General features: G+C 34.0%; 5 protein-coding genes across 5 annotated transcripts; 4 read left to right on the forward strand and 1 right to left on the reverse strand.

Moving 5' to 3' along the window:
• The first annotated feature begins 247 nt into the window (after nucleotides 1-247).
• Atf6 (bZIP_ATF6 domain-containing protein ATf6) lies at nucleotides 248-6,171 on the forward strand. Its single transcript, XM_090119443.1, has 13 exons — nucleotides 248-393; nucleotides 770-962; nucleotides 1,151-1,272; nucleotides 1,338-1,429; nucleotides 1,505-1,571; nucleotides 1,651-1,871; nucleotides 2,132-2,289; nucleotides 2,398-2,548; nucleotides 2,639-2,736; nucleotides 2,819-2,913; nucleotides 2,987-3,181; nucleotides 3,407-3,805; nucleotides 4,240-6,171. The coding sequence occupies exons 1-13, from the start codon at nucleotides 351-353 to the stop codon at nucleotides 4,605-4,607; spliced, it is 2,202 nt and encodes a 733-aa protein (XP_089975569.1). The 5' UTR covers nucleotides 248-350; the 3' UTR covers nucleotides 4,608-6,171.
• Nucleotides 6,172-14,838: 8,667 nt separating this feature from the next.
• On the forward strand, nucleotides 14,839-15,774 carry LOC149909465 (uncharacterized). Its single transcript, XM_090120177.1, has one exon. It carries the CDS (start codon nucleotides 14,839-14,841, stop codon nucleotides 15,772-15,774), a length of 936 nt encoding a protein of 311 aa, XP_089976303.1.
• A 621-nt stretch (nucleotides 15,775-16,395) lies between these two features.
• Nucleotides 16,396-17,174, forward strand: LOC149909466 (uncharacterized). Its single transcript, XM_090119444.1, has one exon. The coding sequence runs from the start codon at nucleotides 16,456-16,458 to the stop codon at nucleotides 17,098-17,100; it is 645 nt and encodes a 214-aa protein (XP_089975570.1). The 5' UTR covers nucleotides 16,396-16,455; the 3' UTR covers nucleotides 17,101-17,174.
• mRpL30 (mitochondrial ribosomal protein L30) lies at nucleotides 17,166-19,199 on the reverse strand. The gene is made up of 3 exons (XM_090119445.1): nucleotides 18,943-19,199; nucleotides 18,495-18,621; nucleotides 17,166-17,516 (listed from the first exon to the last, which is right to left on the reverse strand). Exons 1-3 carry the CDS (start codon nucleotides 19,053-19,055, stop codon nucleotides 17,220-17,222), a joined length of 537 nt encoding a protein of 178 aa, XP_089975571.1. The 5' UTR covers nucleotides 19,056-19,199; the 3' UTR covers nucleotides 17,166-17,219.
• Nucleotides 19,200-19,545: 346 nt separating this feature from the next.
• Nucleotides 19,546-22,615, forward strand: LOC149909468 (uncharacterized). Its single transcript, XM_090119446.1, has 5 exons — nucleotides 19,546-21,180; nucleotides 21,277-21,337; nucleotides 21,628-21,749; nucleotides 21,992-22,200; nucleotides 22,495-22,615. Exons 1-5 carry the CDS (start codon nucleotides 19,691-19,693, stop codon nucleotides 22,593-22,595), a joined length of 1,983 nt encoding a protein of 660 aa, XP_089975572.1. The 5' UTR covers nucleotides 19,546-19,690; the 3' UTR covers nucleotides 22,596-22,615.
• Nucleotides 22,616-24,134: the final 1,519 nt, after the last annotated feature.

The following is a 24,134-nucleotide window of genomic DNA, read 5'->3' on the forward strand; positions in this document are numbered from 1 at the left end:
ACTCTGTATAATATGGGAAGTTGTATTTTTTGGTTCATATTTTTCTTAATGGTTACTATATATAAACATTCATTATTTTTACAGCAGCATTATTTAATGTCATTTGACTAGTATCTTAAGTTAAGTTGACAGTTTGGCTTAAAGGTCTCGTAACCAGGCCATAAAATCTACAAAAAAAAAATAGTTGACAGTTGTCATTTGTCAATCCAAAATTTGTAAATTTGTCATGCCATTGACCAAAAGTAAATAATTAACGCATGTGGTTAATTAAAATGTTTATCTGCGTAATGCAATAATAAATTAAGGTTGATAATAAGCATTATTTTTTCTGGAAGTTTAAATCTTTCCCAATGGATGCAGACATCCTCGTTAACGACAAAGACAACCTATACGGTTAGTAATGAATTTAATTTTCGTAAACAATGTCCGGCTGATTATGAAAAGCGGTGCAATAACATGAAGGCTAATAATTCATATAGCAAAAACTTCTGTTATTTAAATATAAGCAATACTAGCAGTGCAATATACCGCTTTCGTTTAATTAGAAAGGATGTGTGTTTCACTAAACACTTCCATTATTTCATTTTACGCTAAAGTACTTTGTCATTGAAAACTAAAATTGAGCTATGATGCATATTAGTACGTAATAAATTACGTGGCATTTCTTTTTACTTTTTAATTAAACTTATACGTAATTTATGACTTATTATGAGTACACAATGAATATAACATGATAAAATATATCCCTAATTTTTTAATATTATTTTAGATGATTTTTACTTAGAAGAATTAAGTGACTGTCAATGGTCTTCACTCTTAAATTCTGCGGACGCATCCCCAAGTGAAATTTTAGCCGATGCAGCTCCCTGCTTGATACCTTCAGTGTCACCTGTTTTGAGCATAAAATCATCTCCAACTGAAAGCAGTAACTCTGACTCCAGTAGTGAAGATGATACCAAGAAGTGAGTGTTTATTTTTATTTATTCACATTTTTTTTGTTACTTGAATAAAGCACAGTTTCGAATTTGTGTATAACTAATGTTTTAAAAACAGTACTTTGCTTTGTGTTATATACAAATTATGCAGTAACAATTTGAAATTTTAATACAATCAAAATTTAGAGAGTCTCAAATAGCAAATGTAATTACAGTAGCTCAAGTACCTCAGCCAGACAGTCCTCACAATCACCATGTGACTGGTTATCAAGCAATGACAGAGAAGCTATTTATCAGCTCAAACCTGAAGAAGTGGATCAGTTCTTACAGAAAACAGGTATGTTATAAACTCAACCTTTATATACCATTATAAAATGTTGTTATACTATTGTAACTTTTCAGAAAATAATAAATATGAACATAATATAATAAAATCAAACCATGTAGTGGAAAGAAAAGGACCAGTTATGGCTATTGAAAATGGTGTTATAAAGGTAATTTTGATAATTCCATTAGTGTGATATTCATGGCTTATTTTTGTATTAATTTATTTATTGACCATGTAACAGGTTGTAAAGACTGAACATGATTATGAACCAAGCAGAATTATTTCTTCATTGTCACCTAAAATTGAAGGTAAACAAAAATTCTCTATAGTTAATTTTTTAATTGTTTTTATTTTAAATATATGCTTTATCTGTGAGTTAATTTTTAGCGCATAACCTCCATGACTCTTACTTTAAAGTTGTTAATGAAAATTACATTAATGTCACAAGAAAAGATGACATGTTTTTGGAAAGGAGTAAAGTACAAAATGTCTTGAAGACAAAGCCTATTGTTATAATTCCACAAAATATTAATAAGAGTAAAGTCACATTCTCACCTCCTCCACAAAATTTGCCTAAAATTGAGGGCTCAAATGGTTATCAAATTAAGGTAAGGATTTTTATTTATATTTTAAAAGTGAATGTGGTAATGTAATGGTAAAAATAGGATATAACAAATTTTAATCAATGTTGGATATAATGTGTCTTGAAACTTGATTTGCTAATCAAGTGAAGATATAAAATAAACAAATGGGTAATGGGTAATGATATGGCCACAAAATATTATGCATGATATAAGTTCCATTGAGCACAGTATACCAACGACAGAACATCCTGTAGATGTTAAATTAAAAAAATAAATTATTTCAGTCTTCACCGCCTACAAGTCACATTGTGCTGAATCCTAAACCAACCAATGGAGAAACCATTATTGATGAAACCTCTGTTACTTCTTTGTTGGACATGCCACAGTTGAGTGAAGCTGAAGTTAAAGCAATAAAAAAGCAACAAAGAATGATTAAAAATAGGTGAGTACATGGTAAAATCAGTATTATAAAATTAAGTAAGATTTTTTATATTAGAAATCATATCCTCACTTAAATTTTTGATTGTTATTATTTTTATTAATATTCCAGAGAGTCCGCTTGTCAGTCACGGCAAAAGAAGAAAGAGTATGTAACTGCATTAGAACAGCAATTATTAGAGGCACATCAAGAAATTGCAAGATTGCGATTAGAAAATAAAATACTTAAAAATCAATTGGAATCTAATGGCAGAAGTCGAAAGGTAAAATTAATTACAATATACATATTTTTAAATAAGAAAAGTGTATCGTATGTAAGTGTACAGTGTAAATAATGTGTTCTATCTTTACAGATACCCAAGCTTGATACATCAATTTTAATACCCAAAAAGAATATAGCAGTTATTTTTGCCATGGTGTTTATGGTATCATTGAATTGGAATATATTGGGGTTTGTTAAGATTTTTATGCTTCCATAGTTTTCTTTTAATAAAATAATAGTTTGAGTATGATAGTATATTTGTATATTACAGTTGGAATTCTAAGCCGTTTATTGGACCAGCTCCATCGAGCGTCGGCGCAAGACATTTATTGTGGACTGAAGAAAATAAAAACGACATTTCCATAGGTAAGTTAATTTATAACAATTTTGAATTACAAGTTTGGATTCCTGATATTTTACAACATTTTTTTTTCTTCAGATTACGACCAGTTAAATCGAAGTTCGGAGGGTATTGAGTGTCAAAATAGTACAGTAAATGACTATATTAATCAAACAGAAAGTATAAGGATAGCTGGAGAATTGAAGCGTTGGATTGGCGGTGGAAAGACTTTGAATTGGACTAACTCGCGGAGTAAAGGAAAAAACAATTATATCAATGAAGAACATATTAATGGTATGATAGAAAGTTGTAACCATAATATTTTCATCCCGTTTTTGTCTATGTGCCATTTCAGTCTTAATGTATCTTATATGTATTTTCAAATTCACTTGACATCTTTCAAACATTTTTATTTATTTAAAAAAACTGACACCTACTATTTAGTGGAAGGGATAAGGGAAGGGATATAAAACACAAAGGGGTTAATAGTAGCAGTATTTATCTTGAATTTTATTTTAGGTGGATTACTGGAGGCATATAAACTATTTGATAAGTTGAACCTTGACAATAATCTGGTTGATTTTCCAAGTGCAAATAAAAATGGTAAAAATATTCGAGATAAGGCGCGTTTGCGGAGATTACGCAGATCTCTCACAGCAGATAAAGATATCGAATTTGCTGATAGTGGGATGTACTATGAGAAACTGTATAATAAGCACATAAGGAAAGCTAGGAATGATTATGACGTCAATGATTTTGGTGAATGGAATGATTTGCTTCAAGCATTGCATAGGCGAGATGATACGTTTTACGTAGTCGGCGTTGGTAAAGGAGAACATTTGCTACTCCCAGCTGTTTCACACAATGTTACTAGACCACCAAAAATGGCGCTCATTTTACCAGCGCGGTCTGGGAATGGTAAATATGCGTTTATAATATTGTGTAATCTTAATATATTTAAATCTCGTGTCACAATGTTTGTCCTCAATGGACTTCTAAACCACTAACCGATTATAATAAAATTCGCACACCATGTGCAGTTCGATCCAACTTGAGAGATAGGATAGTTTAAATCTCAAATCGTTTTAGAGAAAGCGGGCGAAGCCGCGGGCGGTAAGCTTTAATGGATTTTTGGAAATATGAATAGTAACTGAACTGAACAGATGTCAAAATGAAACCATTGCATATAAGAAAAATACAAAATAGCTCGAAAATTTATATCCAGTGTTGTATTCAATTTATAATATCCCTGGATATTATTAATTAAATTCTGTGATTGATGTTATTCAACTCGAATCTCGAATTATAATTTATCGTCTTGACATATTTTAAATTAGTCATCTATTTTTCAGATTCCATATTAAGTGATCATGTAACACTGATGCAAATTGATTGTTCGGTTGTGAATACGACGCTGGTGAAACTTAAATCTAATGCAATACCGAAGAGTCTGAGAAAAAACAAATTAAACTCAACTAATACTTTTTATGATAATCCCAAACCAAAACAGGAAAAAGTGGATAAGAAGCCAATAAATATAGTACAAAAACCTATTAATAGTACTAGTCATGCATCGAGACATGATGTGAAAAGAGACTTATTTGCTCAATACTTATTATCAAAGCCTATTGAACGCAAAAACGATTCAGTTAGTAAAAAAGTTAGTGCAACTCCTTCTATATTAAAAAATATATCAATATCTGTGAATGGAACAGTATAAAATTACTTAATAATATTTTTTTTTAATAAATAATAATGTATTTATGGATAACATAAACATTTCACAAGCAACATAATTTTTCCAAATCAGCTTATTTGTATTTGTTGATGTATTATATTGTAACAAACTATGGTTTAAGAAGCATGCTGTGATTTTTAATCATGTTTTATTGTAATAGTTGACATCACAAGTATGCAAGTAATGTATAAAAATAAGCAATTTTTTGATTTAGACGTGCAGTGTGTACTTTATAGGTATAGAAATTAAGTGACATGGAACAAACATGTTATAAAATTAGAATCATTGATATCATTTTTATTAAGAAATATACATAATTAGCTACAAAAATAGAGAAGAATCCATTACAACCATGATCATGGCTTAAAAACTGTTAAAGTGTCCTATAGACGCTATAGAGCTCAATTACGAAATTATGCCAATTGAATATGAAAAACAAGAAAGCCATTAAATTAAAAAAAAAGACGGGTTGCACTCCGTGAGTGCCGGCAGAAGTGAAAACTTGATTATTAACGTTGAGCATGTTTATTGTTTGATATCCATCCGTCTTGTACGCTTTTTCGATCAGGTCACGTGTCCTGACGCGAGTTTGAGATTTTATACCCATTACAGAAAAAGTGTTCAACGCCGCTAAAGAAGTTTTCACTTCAAAAATAAGGAATAGAAAAAAACTCGATCCCGAGGCGGGATTCAAACTCGTCATTTTTATAGCATTTAAACTATACAGGGTATCCCACTGTTGGTATACTAAGCTCAAAGGAGGTTATAGTTTTGCATACGCTGAGTACGTAAAAAATGCTTATAAAATTCCAGACGCATTTTTTTCAAATAGTTAGATGAATTCTTAAAACTCTGGCTGTTTTCCAATTACAGAGCATAATGCGACTCAGTGCCGCACAATGCCGAATTATGCTGATGCTTAATTGGAATATGAAACGCACCAGCAGGTTGCGCTAAGTTCAGTGTTGAAAAAAAAAATATTTATAGAGTTAGCAATAACCTCATTAATGTGTAAATAAAGTGGTATACATAATCATTTTGAAAAATATTTACGGTTATTTTAAGTAATTTGGATTTTGATAATTTCATTAACATTTTTTTCAATGTTTGTACCTTCATCCATACTTATATTTATTTTTTTTAACACAATTTGAATTAACTTTGATTATTTCGAAAAAACTACAATGAAACGAAAGCTTTAAAATTTTTTCCAACAATTAATAATTACTAACGATAAATCGATTGCACGCATCAATTCACGCGCATTACTTTTTCTAGTGCTCGATTGTGCGAAGCGTTGCTGTAGTTGGAACATTCAACGTTAAGCATTATGCCGCACAATGCGCTCTAGTGCTGTAATTGGAAACGGGGTTTATGTGTAGACCCCTAACAAGTAACCCGCCCAACTTTGCCATCCACACGTGAGCTTTCTTTTAAGATTATACTTTCATTAATAAAATGCTCAAATTAGCGAAGCGGTATATGCCGGCTGCGCGAAGATAGACAAGAAAATATGGAAAAAAATTAGCAAAAAAATTTTGACGTAATTTTTAGTAGTAGTAAGTAAGTAAGTTTTTTTTACGTGATCAGTGTATGCAAAGCTACTAGTTCCTTCACGCTTAGTATACCGATAGTGGGACACCCTGTATATCAAAAAGCTATGAAAAATTGGAAACATTTTGTTCAACCGAAATAATATTATAAAAATCAGGTGTTCAAAAATTAACTTAATTTAGGTTTTAACATTGTAGTCTATTATAGTGTTGGAAAACGTAGGTACCTATTTAATGTACGCAATACATAGCATAATGAGATCTCAACTAATATTTCACAGTTTTATATTTTTATAAGGCGCATTAGGTACTGATAGTATTAGATGTATGATATAGTATAGGTAATTCTTTTTTTTAATCCAATAACAATAATTCCACAATTGCACGCCTCATAAGCAAAACGCGTGAGGTTCTTGCTTTACGAATACCTACAAGACATTTTCTCTAAATGTTGGTTCTTAAGGGCTCACTTCATGTTTTTAGACCCGAAAAAGTTTCATTCTTGTTTATTGGAAATATCTAAGGAGCTTCTCTTTTTAAATGCACGAGTAGAACACCCAGAGTTTTATTTCAAAAACACGATTTTTAAAAAAATATTTAAAATATTGGAATTTTCGCGGCCGACTGAGCTATATAAATTCGTATAAGAAAATAGATACACTAGATAATTTATTATGTTGATAATATATGTAGTGATTACAGGCGCAAATTATACCTTTTTGAAATTTTCGATATTGTCGATAGAGGCAAAAGTATTGTAATTTTTACTGATTTTTGTTTTTATTTTTTTATATTATATGCAGGCGTTAGTAGAAGCTCTGTTTAGTACCAAAAGAAGCCTTGAACTGAGGTCTACATGTGACAAAAATACCGCATTCTAACCACGAAGTTATTACGAGATATCGATTTTCAAAGAATTCAATGTCAGGGTTGTCCCTAATAAAGAAAAAGTCAAAGATGTTTTTTAACAATTATATAAATCGTCTATCTATTACCAAGTTTTTGTTTATGGTTTAAGTCGTTAGTCGATATTTTAATATTATTCAATAAATTATTACTAGGGTATTTAAAAAAAAAAATAAGCAATAAAGTCGACGTCTCACTGCTAACCGCATTTTGCCGTAAATCCGGTAAATATCCCCTTTAACTTTTAATGCGGCAGTAAAACCTATCATCAATTCTGGAGATATTAAAAAAATTTTTCGAGTCGGACTTGAAACATTAAAAAATGGTCCCCATCCATTTATGACCGTTTACATCGGAATCCTGATTATGTTTCAGGATCAACATATAAATCGTTTTCGTCGATGGGTTTTAATAATTCTCGAACGGCAATGGGCAGAGGAAGTCTTTCCGAAAAATTTTGACGCTGATGGAGGCGAACGCTCGACACAAAAGGATCTGATGACTAATGCACGGTGGGAAAGATCTAGTATTGTTTTCTTTCTGTCCATTTTCCTACAGTGATGTTCTCTGTCCGTGCGCCAGAATTTGTTTCGTGATTCGGCCGCTTGCTCAGAGAGCATCTCTACTGGATTTTTTTTTCTCTATTATTTCTTGAGCGTACACTAGGATCTTATGCACTGTTACTGTCATCGGGTGCCAGCTATATAAGCACACATATTTTTCAGCCAGTACTTACTTACTACTTACTTATGTTCCTGTGTCCCCTAGCTGGGGCAGAGGGCATCTACAGTGCTCCGCCAGGCGTTTCTGTCGAGAGCTTCCCTTTTGATTTCGCTCCAGGTTTTCCCGATTTTCTTGGCTTCGTCTATGACTGTCCGCCGCCAGGTTTGTTTAGGACGACCACGCTTACGCTTTCCTTGGGGGTTCCAGTCTAAGGCTTGCCTTGGTATATGATCAGTATCCCTTCGGAGCGTGTGGCCAATCCAGTGTTTTTTTCAGCCAGTGCACGACAGAAAATACCGAACTTAGCGGAGTCAATTGGTAATTCACACGATATTGTTACAAGTATAATGTAGAAATCGTCTATCATACCCGAGTCGAGTCCTAAAATATCCACAAATATGTGTCTATATTTGTCCGAGAAGGCTGTTCGGGCAGTATTACCGTCGTTGGTAGTCCCAGCATTAGGTTTTACAACGTCAATTAACAATCCCATCTTGCTTCTTATTTCCTCTTGGATACGCTTTTTTCTTTCCTCTACTATTTGGCACTCTTCGGATACTTTTTTTATTCGCCATTTTTGCACTATATGGATCATTTTTGTATCCGAGATGCAAGAAGAATTCGAAAAGACGTATCCAAGCATGTAGGGGATTTAGGCCGTGTCTTAAATTTTCTTTGATGGTAGATGCAGAATATGATCATTCTAAATTATTAAATTTGGTAGCCGTTAATTTGCAAAAAGGACATCGCATTTGTGAGGAGGTATCAGTTATAATATTTAAAACTTTTCCGTCTATTATCATCATTCATCATCATCATCATTCCAGCCTTTCAGGACGTCCACTGCAGGACATAGGCCTCCCCCAAAGATTTCCAAAACGACCGATCACCAGCGGCCTGAATCCAGCGGCTCCCCGCCACTTTGATCAGGTCGTCTGTCCAACGCGTTGTAGGCCGTCCCACACTGCGAAGTCCTGTACGTGGTCGCCACTCAAGAACCTTTTTGCCCCAACGGCCATCGGTTCTGCGGGCTATATGCCCAGCCCAGCGCCACTTCAACTTACTAATACGGTGAGCTATGTCGGTGACTTTAGTTCTTTTGCGGATCTCCTCATTTCTGATTCGATCACGCAAAGAAACCCCGAGCATAGCCCGTTCCATAGCTCGTTGAGCGACGCGAAGCTTTTGCACCATGCCCGCGGTTAGCGACCACGTCTCAGATCCATAAGTCAACACCGGTAACACACACTGCTCGAAGACTTTCGTCTTCAGGCACTGAGGGATTTTGGACGAAAAGATGTTGCGTAGTTTCCCGAACGCTGCCCAGCCGAGTCGGATTCGACGATTGACCTCTTTCCCGAAGTTGGACTTACCTACTATTATGCTCAAAGTTAACTCACAAAAAAATGTTATTGTGTGTCCTGTTGTCGTTTGTACACAAATCGGTTCTAGACCTGCTATTTGATTCTCAACCTTTTCAGTTGAAATAAGGTCTTTCGTCTCCTTTCTATATTGGATATGTAATGGTCGACAAAAACGATAGGATTGTGATGTCTGATTAAACCAAGCAATGTAATTGTCTTCAGATACGATACGAAGAGGTATAAAAGTAGTTGTGAAGAGGTTATTTTCATTATTGAAAGCATCCTCAAAATACTGTTTGTAAAATGCCTACCCAGTGCTCCCATCAAAACCCCAAGACCCTTCAAATTTGAAAACTACTTCTCTGACTCCTTTTCGATTACAATATGTCGTGAAACTCTCTTCGCAACTTTGCACAATTCTCTGTAATGTATGTTTTAATAATCCATTTAAAGGAACAGATGCTTCGACATCAGACACTGTTATTTCTTCTTGTGGGTAACATAGTTTTCTGGCGTTTCTTATTTGACCATAAGGTGGATATACAGGACAACCCCTCCTTTGTAAATCCTGCTGCATATCAATATACGTTTCAACACTTAATTTTCTATCGATTATTACTCCCAATGCTTCTTCAGGTGTATACTGTATACGGCTGAATTTCTTTGGTTATCGATTTGTGAACCTTTGTAGCTTGGCTTGGAGTTTGGAGACACGATTGAATAACGGACTCTAGGTCCTTTTTTGATTTTGGAGAAACTATCTCAGCCCCGGCCATCGATGAGACAAACGCTTTAATGACTTTATTTGGTGAATCATTCTGAAAATGATCCATCAAACGTTTGCGAGACCTCAATTCTTGTCTATATCCTACACGACTCTTGTTGTTGTTTTCAAAACTACATGAACCTGAAGGAATGTGAGATGATGGTGTTACACTAGTACTTGTACAGCTCGACTGGCCGTTTATATCTTCACTGTTTAAAATAGAAACTGGTGTAACAATAGACTGGACGTTAGCGGGGCCGGGGTGATCATTGATGTTAATCTTTAAGTCATCGGGTATATCATCCAGGAAAGACCTTTGTAAATAAGTTTTATGTTTTTTCATAAAGTAATTTATATTCCTTTTGCAACCTCTAAACATTTTCATTGTTTTCGTAACAAAAAGTTGATAACTTTTATGAGGCGGTCTTGATCATTAGATGATACGGATTTTAAAATATTTCCTGTTTCCCTCATAACTATATTAATCAGCTCCGAACAAGGTAGATTTTCTGGTGCACCAGTTTTACAAAGTTTTTTACTTTCTTTAGAAAAACATTGGACTTTTATGTAATCGAGATGGTCCTCTTTGTGCAATTGCGGAAGCACTCGCAGCGTTTAAGACTAAACTTTCTATATTAGGATTGATAGAGGTGTCGTTTATAAGCTTTCTTGGGTTAATTTATGTTCGTTGTTTATTGTTTGTGCTTGTTTATTTTGGATCATCTTAATTCTTATCCCACGAGTAGGGCCGATATAAATGTCACCTTCCCAGGTGACGCCCATTCTGGGAAGGAAGGTATTTATACTGCAGACTGCGCCAAGTACTCTACAGGTTTTAAACGACTTCGCTGACGGATTTTATAGAGGTTTCCTTCTCGCGAGCCAGCCAGTTAAGGCAAGCTCCCCGCTCACAATTTTGCACGACGTACCCCAGTTACGCCTTACTGAGGTTGTTGAAGTACAAAATGTGATTACGGGATGTGAACAGACTGGCGCTCGGTCCATCCTACGATGATTTCAACAAAATTAAAAGGAATTACAAATAATTATGCATTAATGTACTGTGCTGATTCGACAGGTGTTGTCTTTTCTGCCAATCTTTACAATTTTGAGCGATGCATTTATTCAGTCCTTTAATTTGAGACCTATAATATCATGGGAGTCCAAAAAGTGTAGAAGTCCGCCGTCTTGGGCATATGGCCGTCACTAAAAGTTTATACCTATCGTTATTCAAAGTTAAAAATTAAATCACATCGTTGGTTTATGATATACGGAGAAAATTGAATAGTTATATATTTGTTTGCATATTGCGTGTAGGTAATCCTTATAATATGTAATAAATTAACGGAATAAAAAAATATCTTAGATTTTTAAGACAATTCAATAATAACAAATTAATACAAATTAATCTCCTTTTTTGTCAATATTTCGAGCATTGATCATAGTAATCTCATTAAAAGTCAAACGGAATTAACGGTAAAAATAGTGACAACCCTATCTTTGAATTCTTTGAAAATCGATATCTCGTAATAACTTCGTGGTTAGAATGTGGTATTTTTGTCACATGTGAACCTCAGTTCAAGGCTTCTTTTGGTACTAAACATAGCTTCTACTAACGCCTGCATATAATATAAAAAAATAAAAACGAAAATCAGTAAAAATTACAATACTTTCGCCTCTATCGACAATATCGAAAATTTCAAAAAGGGATAATTTGCGCCTGTAATCACTACATATATTAGCAACATAATAAATTACCTAGTGTAGGTATCTATTTTTTTTATACGAGTTAGCTCAGTCGGCCGCGAAAATTCCAATATTTTAAATATTTTTTTAAAAATCGTGTTTTTGAAATAAAACTCTGGGTGTTCTACTCGTGCATTTAAAAAGAGAAGCTCCTTAGATATTTTCAATAAAACAAGAATGAAACTTTTTCGGGCCTAAAACATATTATAGTGGGGCGGCCGCACATTGTAAGAATTTTTTTCGCCTTATTTAAATTTTCCAAACTTATTACTTATTGACATTATAAAATTTGAACGTTACATGAGAATGTACTATGTATTGTACCTATTTATTTTCGTTACAGTTTGATTTGTTTAAAGTTTATAAAAATAAAAATGTATTTATGTTAAATAGAATAAGAAGAACCATTGCTGTATCAATAATAAAGCTGTTTTTTACCCGTATTTCGTAAGTATTTCATTTTATACGACGAAGACTAATAGGTTACCAACACGACATTCGATTTAAAACGGTATACTAACAACCAATCGTTGTCGTATTTTTTTTATGTAAGGCTTTTTATGATGCCATGAGACAAATTATCCACGTTTTTGCGTAACTCTCCATCTACGCCATGTTATAAATTATAATATCCTTGTCGATTATAAGTTATAATCGACGAGACGACGAGCCATTCTCGATAAATGGGCTTTATAGGGTGTCCCGTAAGTAGATGACCAACGGGTTATGGGGAGTAGAGAGACTTATTATCTAACAAAAATACTAAAATTTATTGTCCGAGACTGTTTCCTTCCTGGATTGTGCTACTAGAGCAATATATTTTTGAAGTGAAACTTCTTTATCGGGGTTGGACAAAAATTTAGTGTAACATTTTTGCGTTACGCCGTACGCGTGACATTTTTGGGTTACGCCGTACGCGTGACATTTTTGCGTTATGCCATACTCGTGACATTTTTAAGGTCATAAAGAAGTTTCACTTCTTACGTGTGTACTCTAGTACACGCATACATTTTTTAGGGTTCCGTAGCCAAAATGGCAAAAACGGAACCCTTATAGTTTCGTCATGTCCGTCTGTCCGTCTGTCACAGCCGATTTACTCGGAAACTATAAGTACTACAGTGATGAAATTTGATGGGAATATGTGTTGTATGAACCGCTACAAAAATATGACACTAAATAGTAAAAAAAAGAATTGGGGGTGGGGCCCCCCATACATGTAACTGAGGGATGAAATTTTTTTTTTCGATGTACATACCCGTGTGGGGTATCAATGGAAAGGTCTTTTAAAATGATATAAAGTTTTCTAAAAAACATTTTTCTTAAAGTGAACGGTTTTTGAGATATCAGCTCTCAAAGTCGTAAAAAGTATGTCCCCCCCCCTCTATTTTTATAACTACGGGGTATAAAATTCTAAAAAAAATAGAGGTGATGCATGCTAATTAACTCTTTCAACGATTTTTGGTTTGATCAAAGTATCTCTTATAGTTTTTGAGATAGGTTGATTTAACTGTAATTTATTATATTTGCTGCTACGGAACCCTTTGTGCGCGAGCCCGACTCGCACTTGGCCGGTTTTTTTTTACTATTAATCTATGGTAACTTTAGCCATGTTCCTACGTTTTCCTTTCTGTTATATCTTAATTATTAAATAACATATGAATCTTTCAAAACGTAAGAAATAAGACAGATTTTCCTACAAGAGTGCCCGATGTGAAGGATCATTTGCCTTCCCTGTTAGACCTTATGCTGACTTCCCACCCTGAAGGCTATCAGGTTAGTGTCGATGCACCCATCGGCTCGTCAGACCATTGCCTAGTGCGGTGTGAAGTGCCAATAACGTTCTATCACCGCCCACCTTGTGCGAGTTCTCGTCACTTATGGCACTTCAAGTCAGCAGACTGGGATGGGATGCGCACATTCTTTTCTTCGTATCCCTGGGGCAGGGTTTGCTTCTCAGAAAATGATCCTAGCGCTTGTGCAGAATCTGTCACTGATGTCTTGCTGCAGGGCATGGAACTCTTTGTTCCTAGCTCTAAGGTGCCCATCGGTGGCAGATCTAAGCCCTGGTTTGGTGGTTCCTGTAAAGCGGCTGCACGCTGGAAACAGGAATGCTACCAGGCCTGGGTTACAGGATTAGCGGCTAGAGACACAAATTCTAGTACCCTCAAAAAGAAGTTGAACTCTGCCTCAAGGTCATTCAAAAGAGCAATTGCAAAAGCGAAGTCGGAGTATATTGCCAAACTAGGTGATAAACTAGCCCACCTTCCTTCTGGAACAAAAGCTTTTTGGGCTCTCGCCAAAGCCGTTCAAGGCAATTTCTGTCGCCCATCTTTTCCTTCTTTACACATGGGAAATGACCGGTTGGCACACACTGCAAAAGAGAAAGCCGATCTTCTGGGCTCTCTTTTTGCAGAAAATTCCACATTAGAGGATAAAGGTAAATTACCGCCGCACATACCGCACTCTACATGCTCTATGCCGGAAATACGTTTCACGCAAAAAGCTGTACGTAAAGCCCTTCTTTCTCTAAATGTGAATAAGTCATGTGGTCCCGACGGTATTCCCCCCATTGTGTTAAAGATGTGCGCCCCTGAACTGACTCCAGTTTTAACGCGTCTCTTTCGGTGCTCGTACTCTTCAGGCATAGTCCCAAGCTCTTGGAAAACCTCTTTAGTACATCCCATTCCCAAAAGAGGCGATCGCTCAGACCCGTCCAATTATAGACCTATTGCTATCACCTCTCTGCTCTCAAAGGTAATGGAATCCATTATCAATCGCCAGCTTCTTGAGTTTCTAGAGGAGCGCCAGCTGATTAGCGATTGCCAATACGGTTTCCGTAAAGGTCGCTCAGCTGGCGATCTTTTGGCGCCTTGACTCACAAATGGGCGACTGCTATTGAGAGCAAGGGTGAAGCTTTAGCAGTTAGTCTGGACATAGCGAAAGCCTTTGACCGGGTTTGGCACAAGGCACTCCTATCAAAGCTACCATCATATGGGATTTCCGAGAAATTGTGTCAGTGGGTCACCAGTTTCCTCACAGAGCGGAGTATCAAAGTCGTTGTCGACGGTTCGTGCTCCGAATCTAAGCCTGTGAATGCTGGGGTCCCACAAGGCTGCGTTCTTTCTCCAACTTTGTTTCTTCTGCATATCAATGACATGCTACTAGTCTCATCTAGTGGCATTCATTGCTATGCAGATGACAGCACTGTTGACGCACATTATACCGGCCGATGCAATATTTCTCGGGATACCGTTACTGAGCACCGGAACGAACTTGTGTCTCAAATTGAGAACTCTCTTGAGGAGATCTCCAATTGGGGTAAACATAACCTCGTTGAGTTCAACCCAAAAAAGACACAAGTTTGCGCGTTTACCACCAAAAAAACTCCCTTCGTCGTGTCTCCAGTTTTTCAAGGCATTCCCACCAGAGTCTCAGCCAGCATTAGTATACTTGGAGTCGAAATATCGAATGATGTCCAGTTTCGTTGTCATCTGGAAGGAAAAGCTAAGCTAGCCTCCCAAAAACTTGGTGTGCTCTGTAGAGCGGGACAGTATTTCACACCCGGCCAACGCCTACAACTTTACAAGGCTCAAGTCAGGCCGCACATGGAATACTGTTCCCATCTCTGGGCCGGAGCACCCAAGTATCAGCTCCTTCCTTTTGACCGAATCCAGCGACGAGCTATACGATTAGTGGACGACCCTCGTATTACTGATCGGCTGGACTCTTTGGCTCTCCGTAGAGATGTTGCATCTCTCTGCGTATTTTACCGCATCTACCACGGCGAATGCTCTGACGAACTGTTCGGAACAATACCGGCTGCTGAATTTCACCATAGAACTGCTCGCCACAAGTTGAAATATCACCCTCAACATCTGGACACTTGGCGCTCTTCCACCGTGCGATTTAGGAGGAACTTTCTTCCACGCACCACTCCTCTGTGGAACGACCTCCCGAGCTCAGCATTTCCGGACAGATACGACTTAGGGTACTTCAAAAAGAGAGCGTACTCTTCCCTAAAAGGCCGGCAACACACCTGCAACCGTACAGGTCTTGTGGGTGATTATGGGCGGCGCCAATCATCGTATTAATCCGGTGACGCGCCAGCTCGTTTGCCCGCTAATACATAAAAAAAAAATAAAAAAAAACTATGAGGGTTTTTTCTTTGAAAACGGGGCGAAGCCACGGACGGAAATCTAGCTTAAGGCCTATTGAGATTAGAGCGGTATCTATATTTCTTACATAGTACAGCGCTATACCAATCAGTATAATCGAATAGGTACGATTAGAATCTCTCTATTATTATTTTATTATTTATTTATTGAAATTATTCTTACAAATTATTACAATAACTTAAGTCTAAGTTATTGTAATAATTTGTAAGTTGTTGTAAGTTAAGTCTAAGTTATTGTAATAATTTGTAAGAATAATTTCAATAAATAAATAATAAAATAATAATAGAGAGATTCTAATCGTACCTATTCGATTATACTGATCGGTATAGCGCTGCCCACAGGCGCTACCCAAGGCGGTAGCCGGTAGCGGATACTCGTTACTTGTGTCGTTACAGTGCATTTTACCCACATTTTATCTCTGTGTTTTATTATACCTATATCTGTCAAATTTAGTTTCCATGAGACTTCTTTTGTGGTGATTTATAATTGTCAAATTGACAGAAAATTAACCTCTGTTTGATAGGTATCACAATAGGTATTTTAGTAAATAGAGGTAAACAGGATTTAGTCAATGCGATTTTAAATTGAATAATTAAAATGAATGTTTTAAGATTACTCAAGAGTATTCATCAACATCAACCAGTCTCAAGACTTTGCCGTCTGAAATACAGTTCCCACCATCCGTCGAGATTTTTAGAATTTCAAGATAAATGGAGAGAGAAAGATGGAATGTCGAAAAATTGGGAACTGATCTATAAAGCTCCAATGGATAAAGCAATTAATTTTACATCTGCGTATTTGACTTTATCATCGAGTATTATAGCAACTTCTGCATTATATTATACGACATTTGTGTTTGATTATAAAGCAATAAATGATCCATTGATTTGGGGAGAAAGCATTATAGTTGCAAACAACGCAACTGAATTCATAGTGTATCTCACTTCATTCTTTCTTTTCCATATTGCAATCAAAGTTCTATTGAACAAATATGTCCTACGATTATATCAAGATGGTGATAACTATGTAGCTGTTTTCAGAGGGCACTGGTACAATTATACATTCAAACACAAATTTAATTTAAAGGACTTCAAAAAGTTAAACCCTACATTTGTAGTATCATGGGGTAATGCAAGATATGATCTTGGCAAGAAGCATGGTATACTATTGGATTTATACTTCAAGACCCCGGAACATTTAAATTACTTATTATATAAGAGAAAAAGTAAACTTATTGATTAATATAAGAAGTTTTACGGTTTTTTGTAGAGAAGATAAAATAATGGCATTAATGAGAAAATAAAAGATTTTTTCATAATCTATATATCTATTTATTTACAATCATACAATAAAAATAAATTTTAGTAACCACCCGAGTATGCATTATTCCATTTGAGTCTAGAATCTCTCTTAATTGTAGTGGAGTCCATTTTCTTTGGATTTTTCTCAAATTGTTCGAGTGCTTTTACTTTGCTTTCATCTGGTTTGAGTGTCTTGGTGACAATGCATTCTCCATTTTCTTTTAAAACTGTATGTTCAATATCTTCTTCTGTTGGCTCTCCATATGGAAATGTAATAGGGGTGACTTTAATAAGATGTTTTACTTTCCATAAAATTGCATTCATTTCCGGTACATTTTTAACGATTGCAACTTGGTTCTGAAAAGAAAAATCATTAATTAATTATTAATTAATCTACTATATAAAAATAAGTCGGGTTTTCCTTCCTGACGCTATAACTCCAGAATGCACAAACTGATTTCCACGGTTTTGCATTCGTTGGAAAGGTCTCTGGCTCCGTGAGGTATCAAAGAAAAGGTGTCTCTGGTGGCGAAACGGAGTTCGCCCGGTTTGCTAGTTAATAATATAAAATATTCTCAATCATACTTTCAAAATTTCAAATAATATATATACAGAACTTTTTCAAATATACAGGGTTACTTGTAACTGGACGTATTCCCGTCAAGAATAGATCGGGGAGCTCAAATGCAACAAATTTAAAATTTAAGTGGATACTCTGTCTGTTACAGCGCCAATAATGATAATAATTATTTTTAGGCACTTAAATATTGACTATTATACCTTTTTGCATAGCTTATTAGATGAGGAAGTTTTATCAGTAATTTCTACGTTTAGCTTCATAGTGATTTTTTAAGCTGCGTAGCACTTTAACTCGAGTGACGTTAGTTTATGCAAATAAATCAAAAATATGTTTATTTTTAACCATGACTTATTAAGCATTTATTGATATGTTTATGGGTTATTATGTTATGTTGCTAAGTCCTCTACTAGAAAAAAATATGTTTGATAACATTTTACCACCCATTTTTTTTAAATAATGTCAAAAAGGGGTAAAAGTTCATATTTTTTCAAAAATCACAAAGTTAAATATAAATCGAAAACCGTTAACTTTCGGATATACATATAAGGGGTTAAATTTGTTGCATTTGAGCTCCCCGATCTATTCTTGACGGGAATACGTCCAGTTACAAGTAACCCTGTATATACAGAATTAATATATGCAGAAATCACATCCATTAATTATTTTTTGTCATAGAATTTAATGTTTACACAATATAATGTAGGCCTAACAAATAAATATTGTGAATATTAATATATAAACACTATATAACTTACAATGCTATTGAGTTTTAAACTCTCCAGGATATCCTTTTGCCAATAAGGATAGTGCTTTGTGCTTTTGATTTGCTCTACTCTGAATAATTTGGAAGGTGTCACATCAGGTTCTACATAATTTGGATCTCTGCAAAAATAAAGGTCAATCGTACTGGATGTATTATCATGCAAAAATGATATAGGCAAAAGTTTGTAAGAATGCATGGTTGTTTGTTACTCTTTCACGTAAAAACTAATGGACGGATTTTGATTAAACTTCACGGGAATGTAGGTTTTACATCATGAGTTATAGAAATACTTGATTTTGCACGCGGCTTCGTCCGCGGGTGATACAGCGCGGTACAGTAGTCTATTTTTACATTTACATAATTTAATCTTCAGATATATAGTCTATTTCTTGTTCCTGAATTAGTATTATCCGTAAAGATAAAAATTTATTGAAATTTACCTCGGAAAATAAGTAATACCTCCAGGATAACGAATTCCACCTGAATGTTTATAACCTTTTGACCTACTGATTATTGTCAGGGGTTTAAATAGACTGATTGTGCCTCGATTCATTTTTATCAATTAGTTAATAAATTAATATTCAATTTAAACCTAATCGCATAAATCTTCGACCTTAATATTAAACAGAATTTAGATTCTACTGGACGACTGTATTATTATTTCCATTAGAGACGAATTTGATTAATTGACAATGATTGACAGCTGTGAGCTGTCGCCTGTCGCTTATCGCTATACCACAACAGAGTAATAAAATGCATATGCCACAGAGTAATGTAATAATAATCCCTTGTCTACACAAAGCACATGCACATAAATCTCTAAAATCGGCTTCTGGGAATGTCGTATTATATATAATATTATGATTACAAGTTGGTAAGTTAAAATCAACTATTTAAAAAGTTAATTTACTTAATACTGTAGAATATTAAAATCACCATTTGAAGGTGTGAAATGTGTGATGTAAAATAACCTTGTATCCAGATTGATGGTGACAGTTGTTATGTCACTGTCAAAATCGATCAAAATCTTTTGAATGTTTGAAATTTGAATTTACTTTACAACCGAAAAGTTTTAGAATGTTGTGAATACATACATACAGTTTTTCGTTAAAAAGTATTCTTCTTTTAGATAATTTAGTTTTGTTAGTGAAAGTTTCTGCATGTATTATATGTAAGTTCCGTATACCTATGAAGAGAGTGCGGTTTGAAACCCCTTTAAAACTACGAAATACGAACATAATGAATTATGATTCGGATTGTCATTCTCCTCGACCTTACATAGATAAAGGGATAAAATCCATACCTTTTCAAACATGCAATGATGGGCCACGCTTGTTGCCTTATTCAAATGACTTGATACAAAGATTTGAATGTGGGAACAGTTCACCGTATGCCACAGTGAAAAAGACAATACCTTCACTAAACTTTCCAACGGTTGGAAATCAGCAAACCCCTTCCAGTGATCTTGATTTAAGCGTGTTGGACTATACGTGTCAGGAACCCCGAAATCAGCCTCAAAAAATATTTTCTGATGTAACGGCTGACGCGTGTGTTAAAGTACAAAACATACCAAAAAATATTTTGACTAACAAGACGAATTTGGATCCCCCAAATGTTCTGAGTAAGGGTGACGACTTTTTTTTTAAAAGAGAACAACTTGGGAAAATGAGGGAAGTATATCCATTATGTGAGCAAGTTAATAAATTAAGTTTAGAAAAAGAGAACAATCCATTAGTAAAGAAAACAGAAATAATGAAATTAGGAAGTTTTAATAAAAATAACATGGTACCCCATTTAGAACAAGAGCCCTGTGTTGTTTCAAATGATAATTACTGCAAATGTCATCACTGTGTAAAAACAAGTACTCCTTATCATTTAATGCCGTCATGTACAAAATATAGGGAGGAAAACCAAGTCAATCAGTGCTGTTGTAGATTTCCAGATGCCAGATCATGCACTCATAGTAATTATAACATGCAAGTTCCTCCACTGCCCAAATGCAATTGCAGTAATAAATCACCTGTTAATGCAGTAGACAAAAAGAACTGGGCATTAGAAAAATATGAACAGAGTAAGAGATCTGAGTGTTTAGACTTAGAACAACAAAACACCATTGTAAGGGAAAAGAGAGAGCCCACTGTAACAGATCTATATAAAATAATAAAGCTACAAAATGAACAATTGCAGTTATTACAAGAGAAGGTAGATAAATTCATAGCTGCAAGTAGAAAAGAGAATAATCAAGCAAATCCATCTCTCCAAAACTATGTTACGGAACATGTTACTTTGAAATCAGTTGATAGTGAAGAACATAAAATATCCATTGGTGTTATGACTAGTTTCGAAATGGTTCGAACATCTACAGTTATCAATAAAGAAGTAATAAAGCAAAGTGAAGCGCAGATACAATGCAATAGATCACAAATCAGTATAAAAGAAGTTGTGTCTAAAGCGCAGCCTGTTAATATTAATTTTTTAGATGGAATAAGTAAGAAAAATGACACAAATTCGTCTATTCATAATTCTGCTTTCAACAATGATGAAATGACAAAGAATACTGGATTTGAGGATAAAACATTTAATGAGCTCAGTTTGTATAATGTCCAGGTGGATAATGCCACCACCCCTATGATGTCTCCAGAACAAAGCATGTATTTGGATGTTAAAGATTATAGCGAGTAAGAACACAATTTTAAATTACTAATTTAAATACCATGTGCTTAAATAACGTGTTTAAATATGCTTTCTAATAATTTCTTTTTTGTTTATTTCAGTTCAGACACAGAAAGTGATGATCCATCCAATGTTGGCTGGACTTATTATAATAAAGTAATGGTGAGAAAAATATATTTATTATGAGTAAGCTTCAAATAAAATAGTCAGTGTATACATTATGTATATTTACATATTATTATACAAGCTGTAAACAATGTAGCAACAAGATAGAAAAGAGTTGTTCCTTGTTTTATAAACTTTAAAATAGTATTTCCTTAGCCTTATTGCAAAGCCTGAATTTCATTGAAATATGTGCCTATGGTATTTTTATATGTGGTACATTTGCTTGTAAATTACAATGACCTTTGAATTCATACCATAATTATTGATTTCTTATACTCTTCTTTCAGACTCGAGTAAATGGAATGCTACAAGATTCTGATATGCCTTCATCTGCTAGTGCTCTGTACAGAAATGCAAAGCAAAAATGTCTTATGCAAATTGACAAAACCAATGTTAGTGTGACTAAAAGGTTAGTATTTTTAGCACTGATGTGAATGTGTAGAATGTGCGCATTTCGGAAATTTTCGAAAAAGTGGAACATTTACAACGTCTTTAGATGCATAAAATATATACACGACTTAACAACAAATATGAACTCTGGGAAACTATTTCTTCACTAAGAAGTCTTTTCGAAACGCGTCATGAATGTTTTCACCAGACAGAGGCATAAAACAATTTCATTTTTCTAATGCAAAATAAATTAATTTTCAGAGTGACATTTGGAGAAAATCCAATACAAATGCAGCCACCCCAAATGACTACAGCTACAACTGATACAAGTTTAAAAATGAACCAGTTAGCTGCTAAATACCTTCAAAATGGCCAACAACTAGGGAATGTTGCCTCAAACAAACCCACGGCATCAACTGAGATGTCTTTTGCTACGAAAAATTATATGGAAAGGCATAAAATACTACAAGGTAAAAATTTACACAAGTTTATATTTCCAACTTATATTTAAAATATTTTTTATCAATTTTTTCGTTTAATAATAATTTTATGGATATTTAATATTTATCATCCTCATCACATTTGTTTTTTATTCTTCCTAAATCTTTCTTCTACTTAACATATTAAAATTAAATAAGACCCTTATACTCAGATAATACTTATATAGTTTTTTTATATTATGAATACTACCTAAACTGAATCCAAAAATTAATAGTTATTATTTACACAATGGAAACTATATTAAATGTTACATTTATTTTAAGGTAACCACACACAGCCACACAGCCAGCCACCAAAGCCGCAACAAGAAATACCCAAATTTTTGGATATAACAGTATTAAAGCAACAACCTAAGTTATTATAGAATATACTTTTGTATACTTTAAGGTATATTTAGATGAATTATTGTAATTAAATAAAACAATTAATTTATAGAACAGACATTTATTTTATTTAAACTTCAATGAAAATAACAATTTTTCTACATAATATTTAGCTACATATAATTTGGGAACATTTCAACATTATGAATATAATAATTTATGATAATATTACACTTATTCTAAATAACAGTTTTCTAGACAGTGGTAACTGGTAGACGGCCACCACGGGCCACCAGTTACAAACGAAATAATTCTCATAATAATTTAACATTTACTTCATTTCAAACATCAATTTCATAGACAATTGTTACCTTAGAGCATTAAATTGTTACTAATATAACAACACACAAAATAATATCTTTTTTCATACATAATATACTACTGAGATTCGTTTTAGGATTACATATCGGTAGGCCTACGCACGCCATTACAACAATAAAAAATAATCTTTCAATCTTAAAAATATAAAACATTTAGATGAATATGATAGGTACATTTAATGGAGGTATTTAAAATTACACTTGCACACATTTTGTACATTTATTTTCTTTTAACTCTAGATACACGAATAAACATTTAGAGATAGAAACTAGAATTTAATATTAATTTGCTGTAAATGTATACCTACTAGGTAATTTGTAGTAGTATTTTAATGTTAGCCATATTGGACAATTTCTTTTGCTATCAGTCAATTTATTCCGAGCACTGCCTTAATGCCTATGTCATATGAAATGTATGATTTCAATGAGATTTCAATTTACTGATTTGAGATTTCGTTATTAATGTTTGTGTGTTGGCTTTTAAGAAATGTATTCTCTTTTTTGAAGGAACTAAGTTCTTACAAATAGGACCTTGATATTATTATAGTTACTAAGGTATTAATTATTAAACAGAGTTTAGGGAATTCTATTTAATAAAAATAGTAATAAATATTTTCGATTAAAATAAATAACTTAGCTTTTGGTGTGTTATAAAAATATTACATGTTATTCGTCATATTTTACCAATATTATGTTCATATAATCCTGCAATAACAATATTTTACGATTACTTATCTACTTAATCTTATATTTTCTTCTTTTGGTTCTCTTTTAGTAGTAAATAGACACATTAATAATTATTTATCGGTACGTAGTTAAGTATAATTATATTTAAAACATTTATTAACAGATTTCTACTTAAACATAGATAGATCCTATTCAAATGAACGTACTAAATATAAATTTTATGTACAAGGAAATACTGTAGGTATCTATTAATAACTTCAATTCTCTTGCATCGCAATTTGTTTATATTAAAATCTAGAAAGATAACATGAAGATAACCAATTTTTTGGATGGCACTTATATTCAAAGATGTCGAACATCATGTCTGTTAATATTTATTATTAACAAATAATTCCTATTAAGCTAACACCAAACATCTATTTTACATCACTTTTTGTCTTAGACGTCAGTTAGATAACATGACTAGATAAATTATGATTAACGTAGTGCAGACAGATTTTTCTGTATATTTAC

This window comes from Colias eurytheme, chromosome 3 (genome assembly GCF_061535395.1).
Source record: "Colias eurytheme isolate Ceu_HAF_F1 chromosome 3, ilColEury1 Martin Lab GWU primary, whole genome shotgun sequence".
NCBI classification, from domain to species: domain Eukaryota; kingdom Metazoa; phylum Arthropoda; class Insecta; order Lepidoptera; family Pieridae; genus Colias; species Colias eurytheme.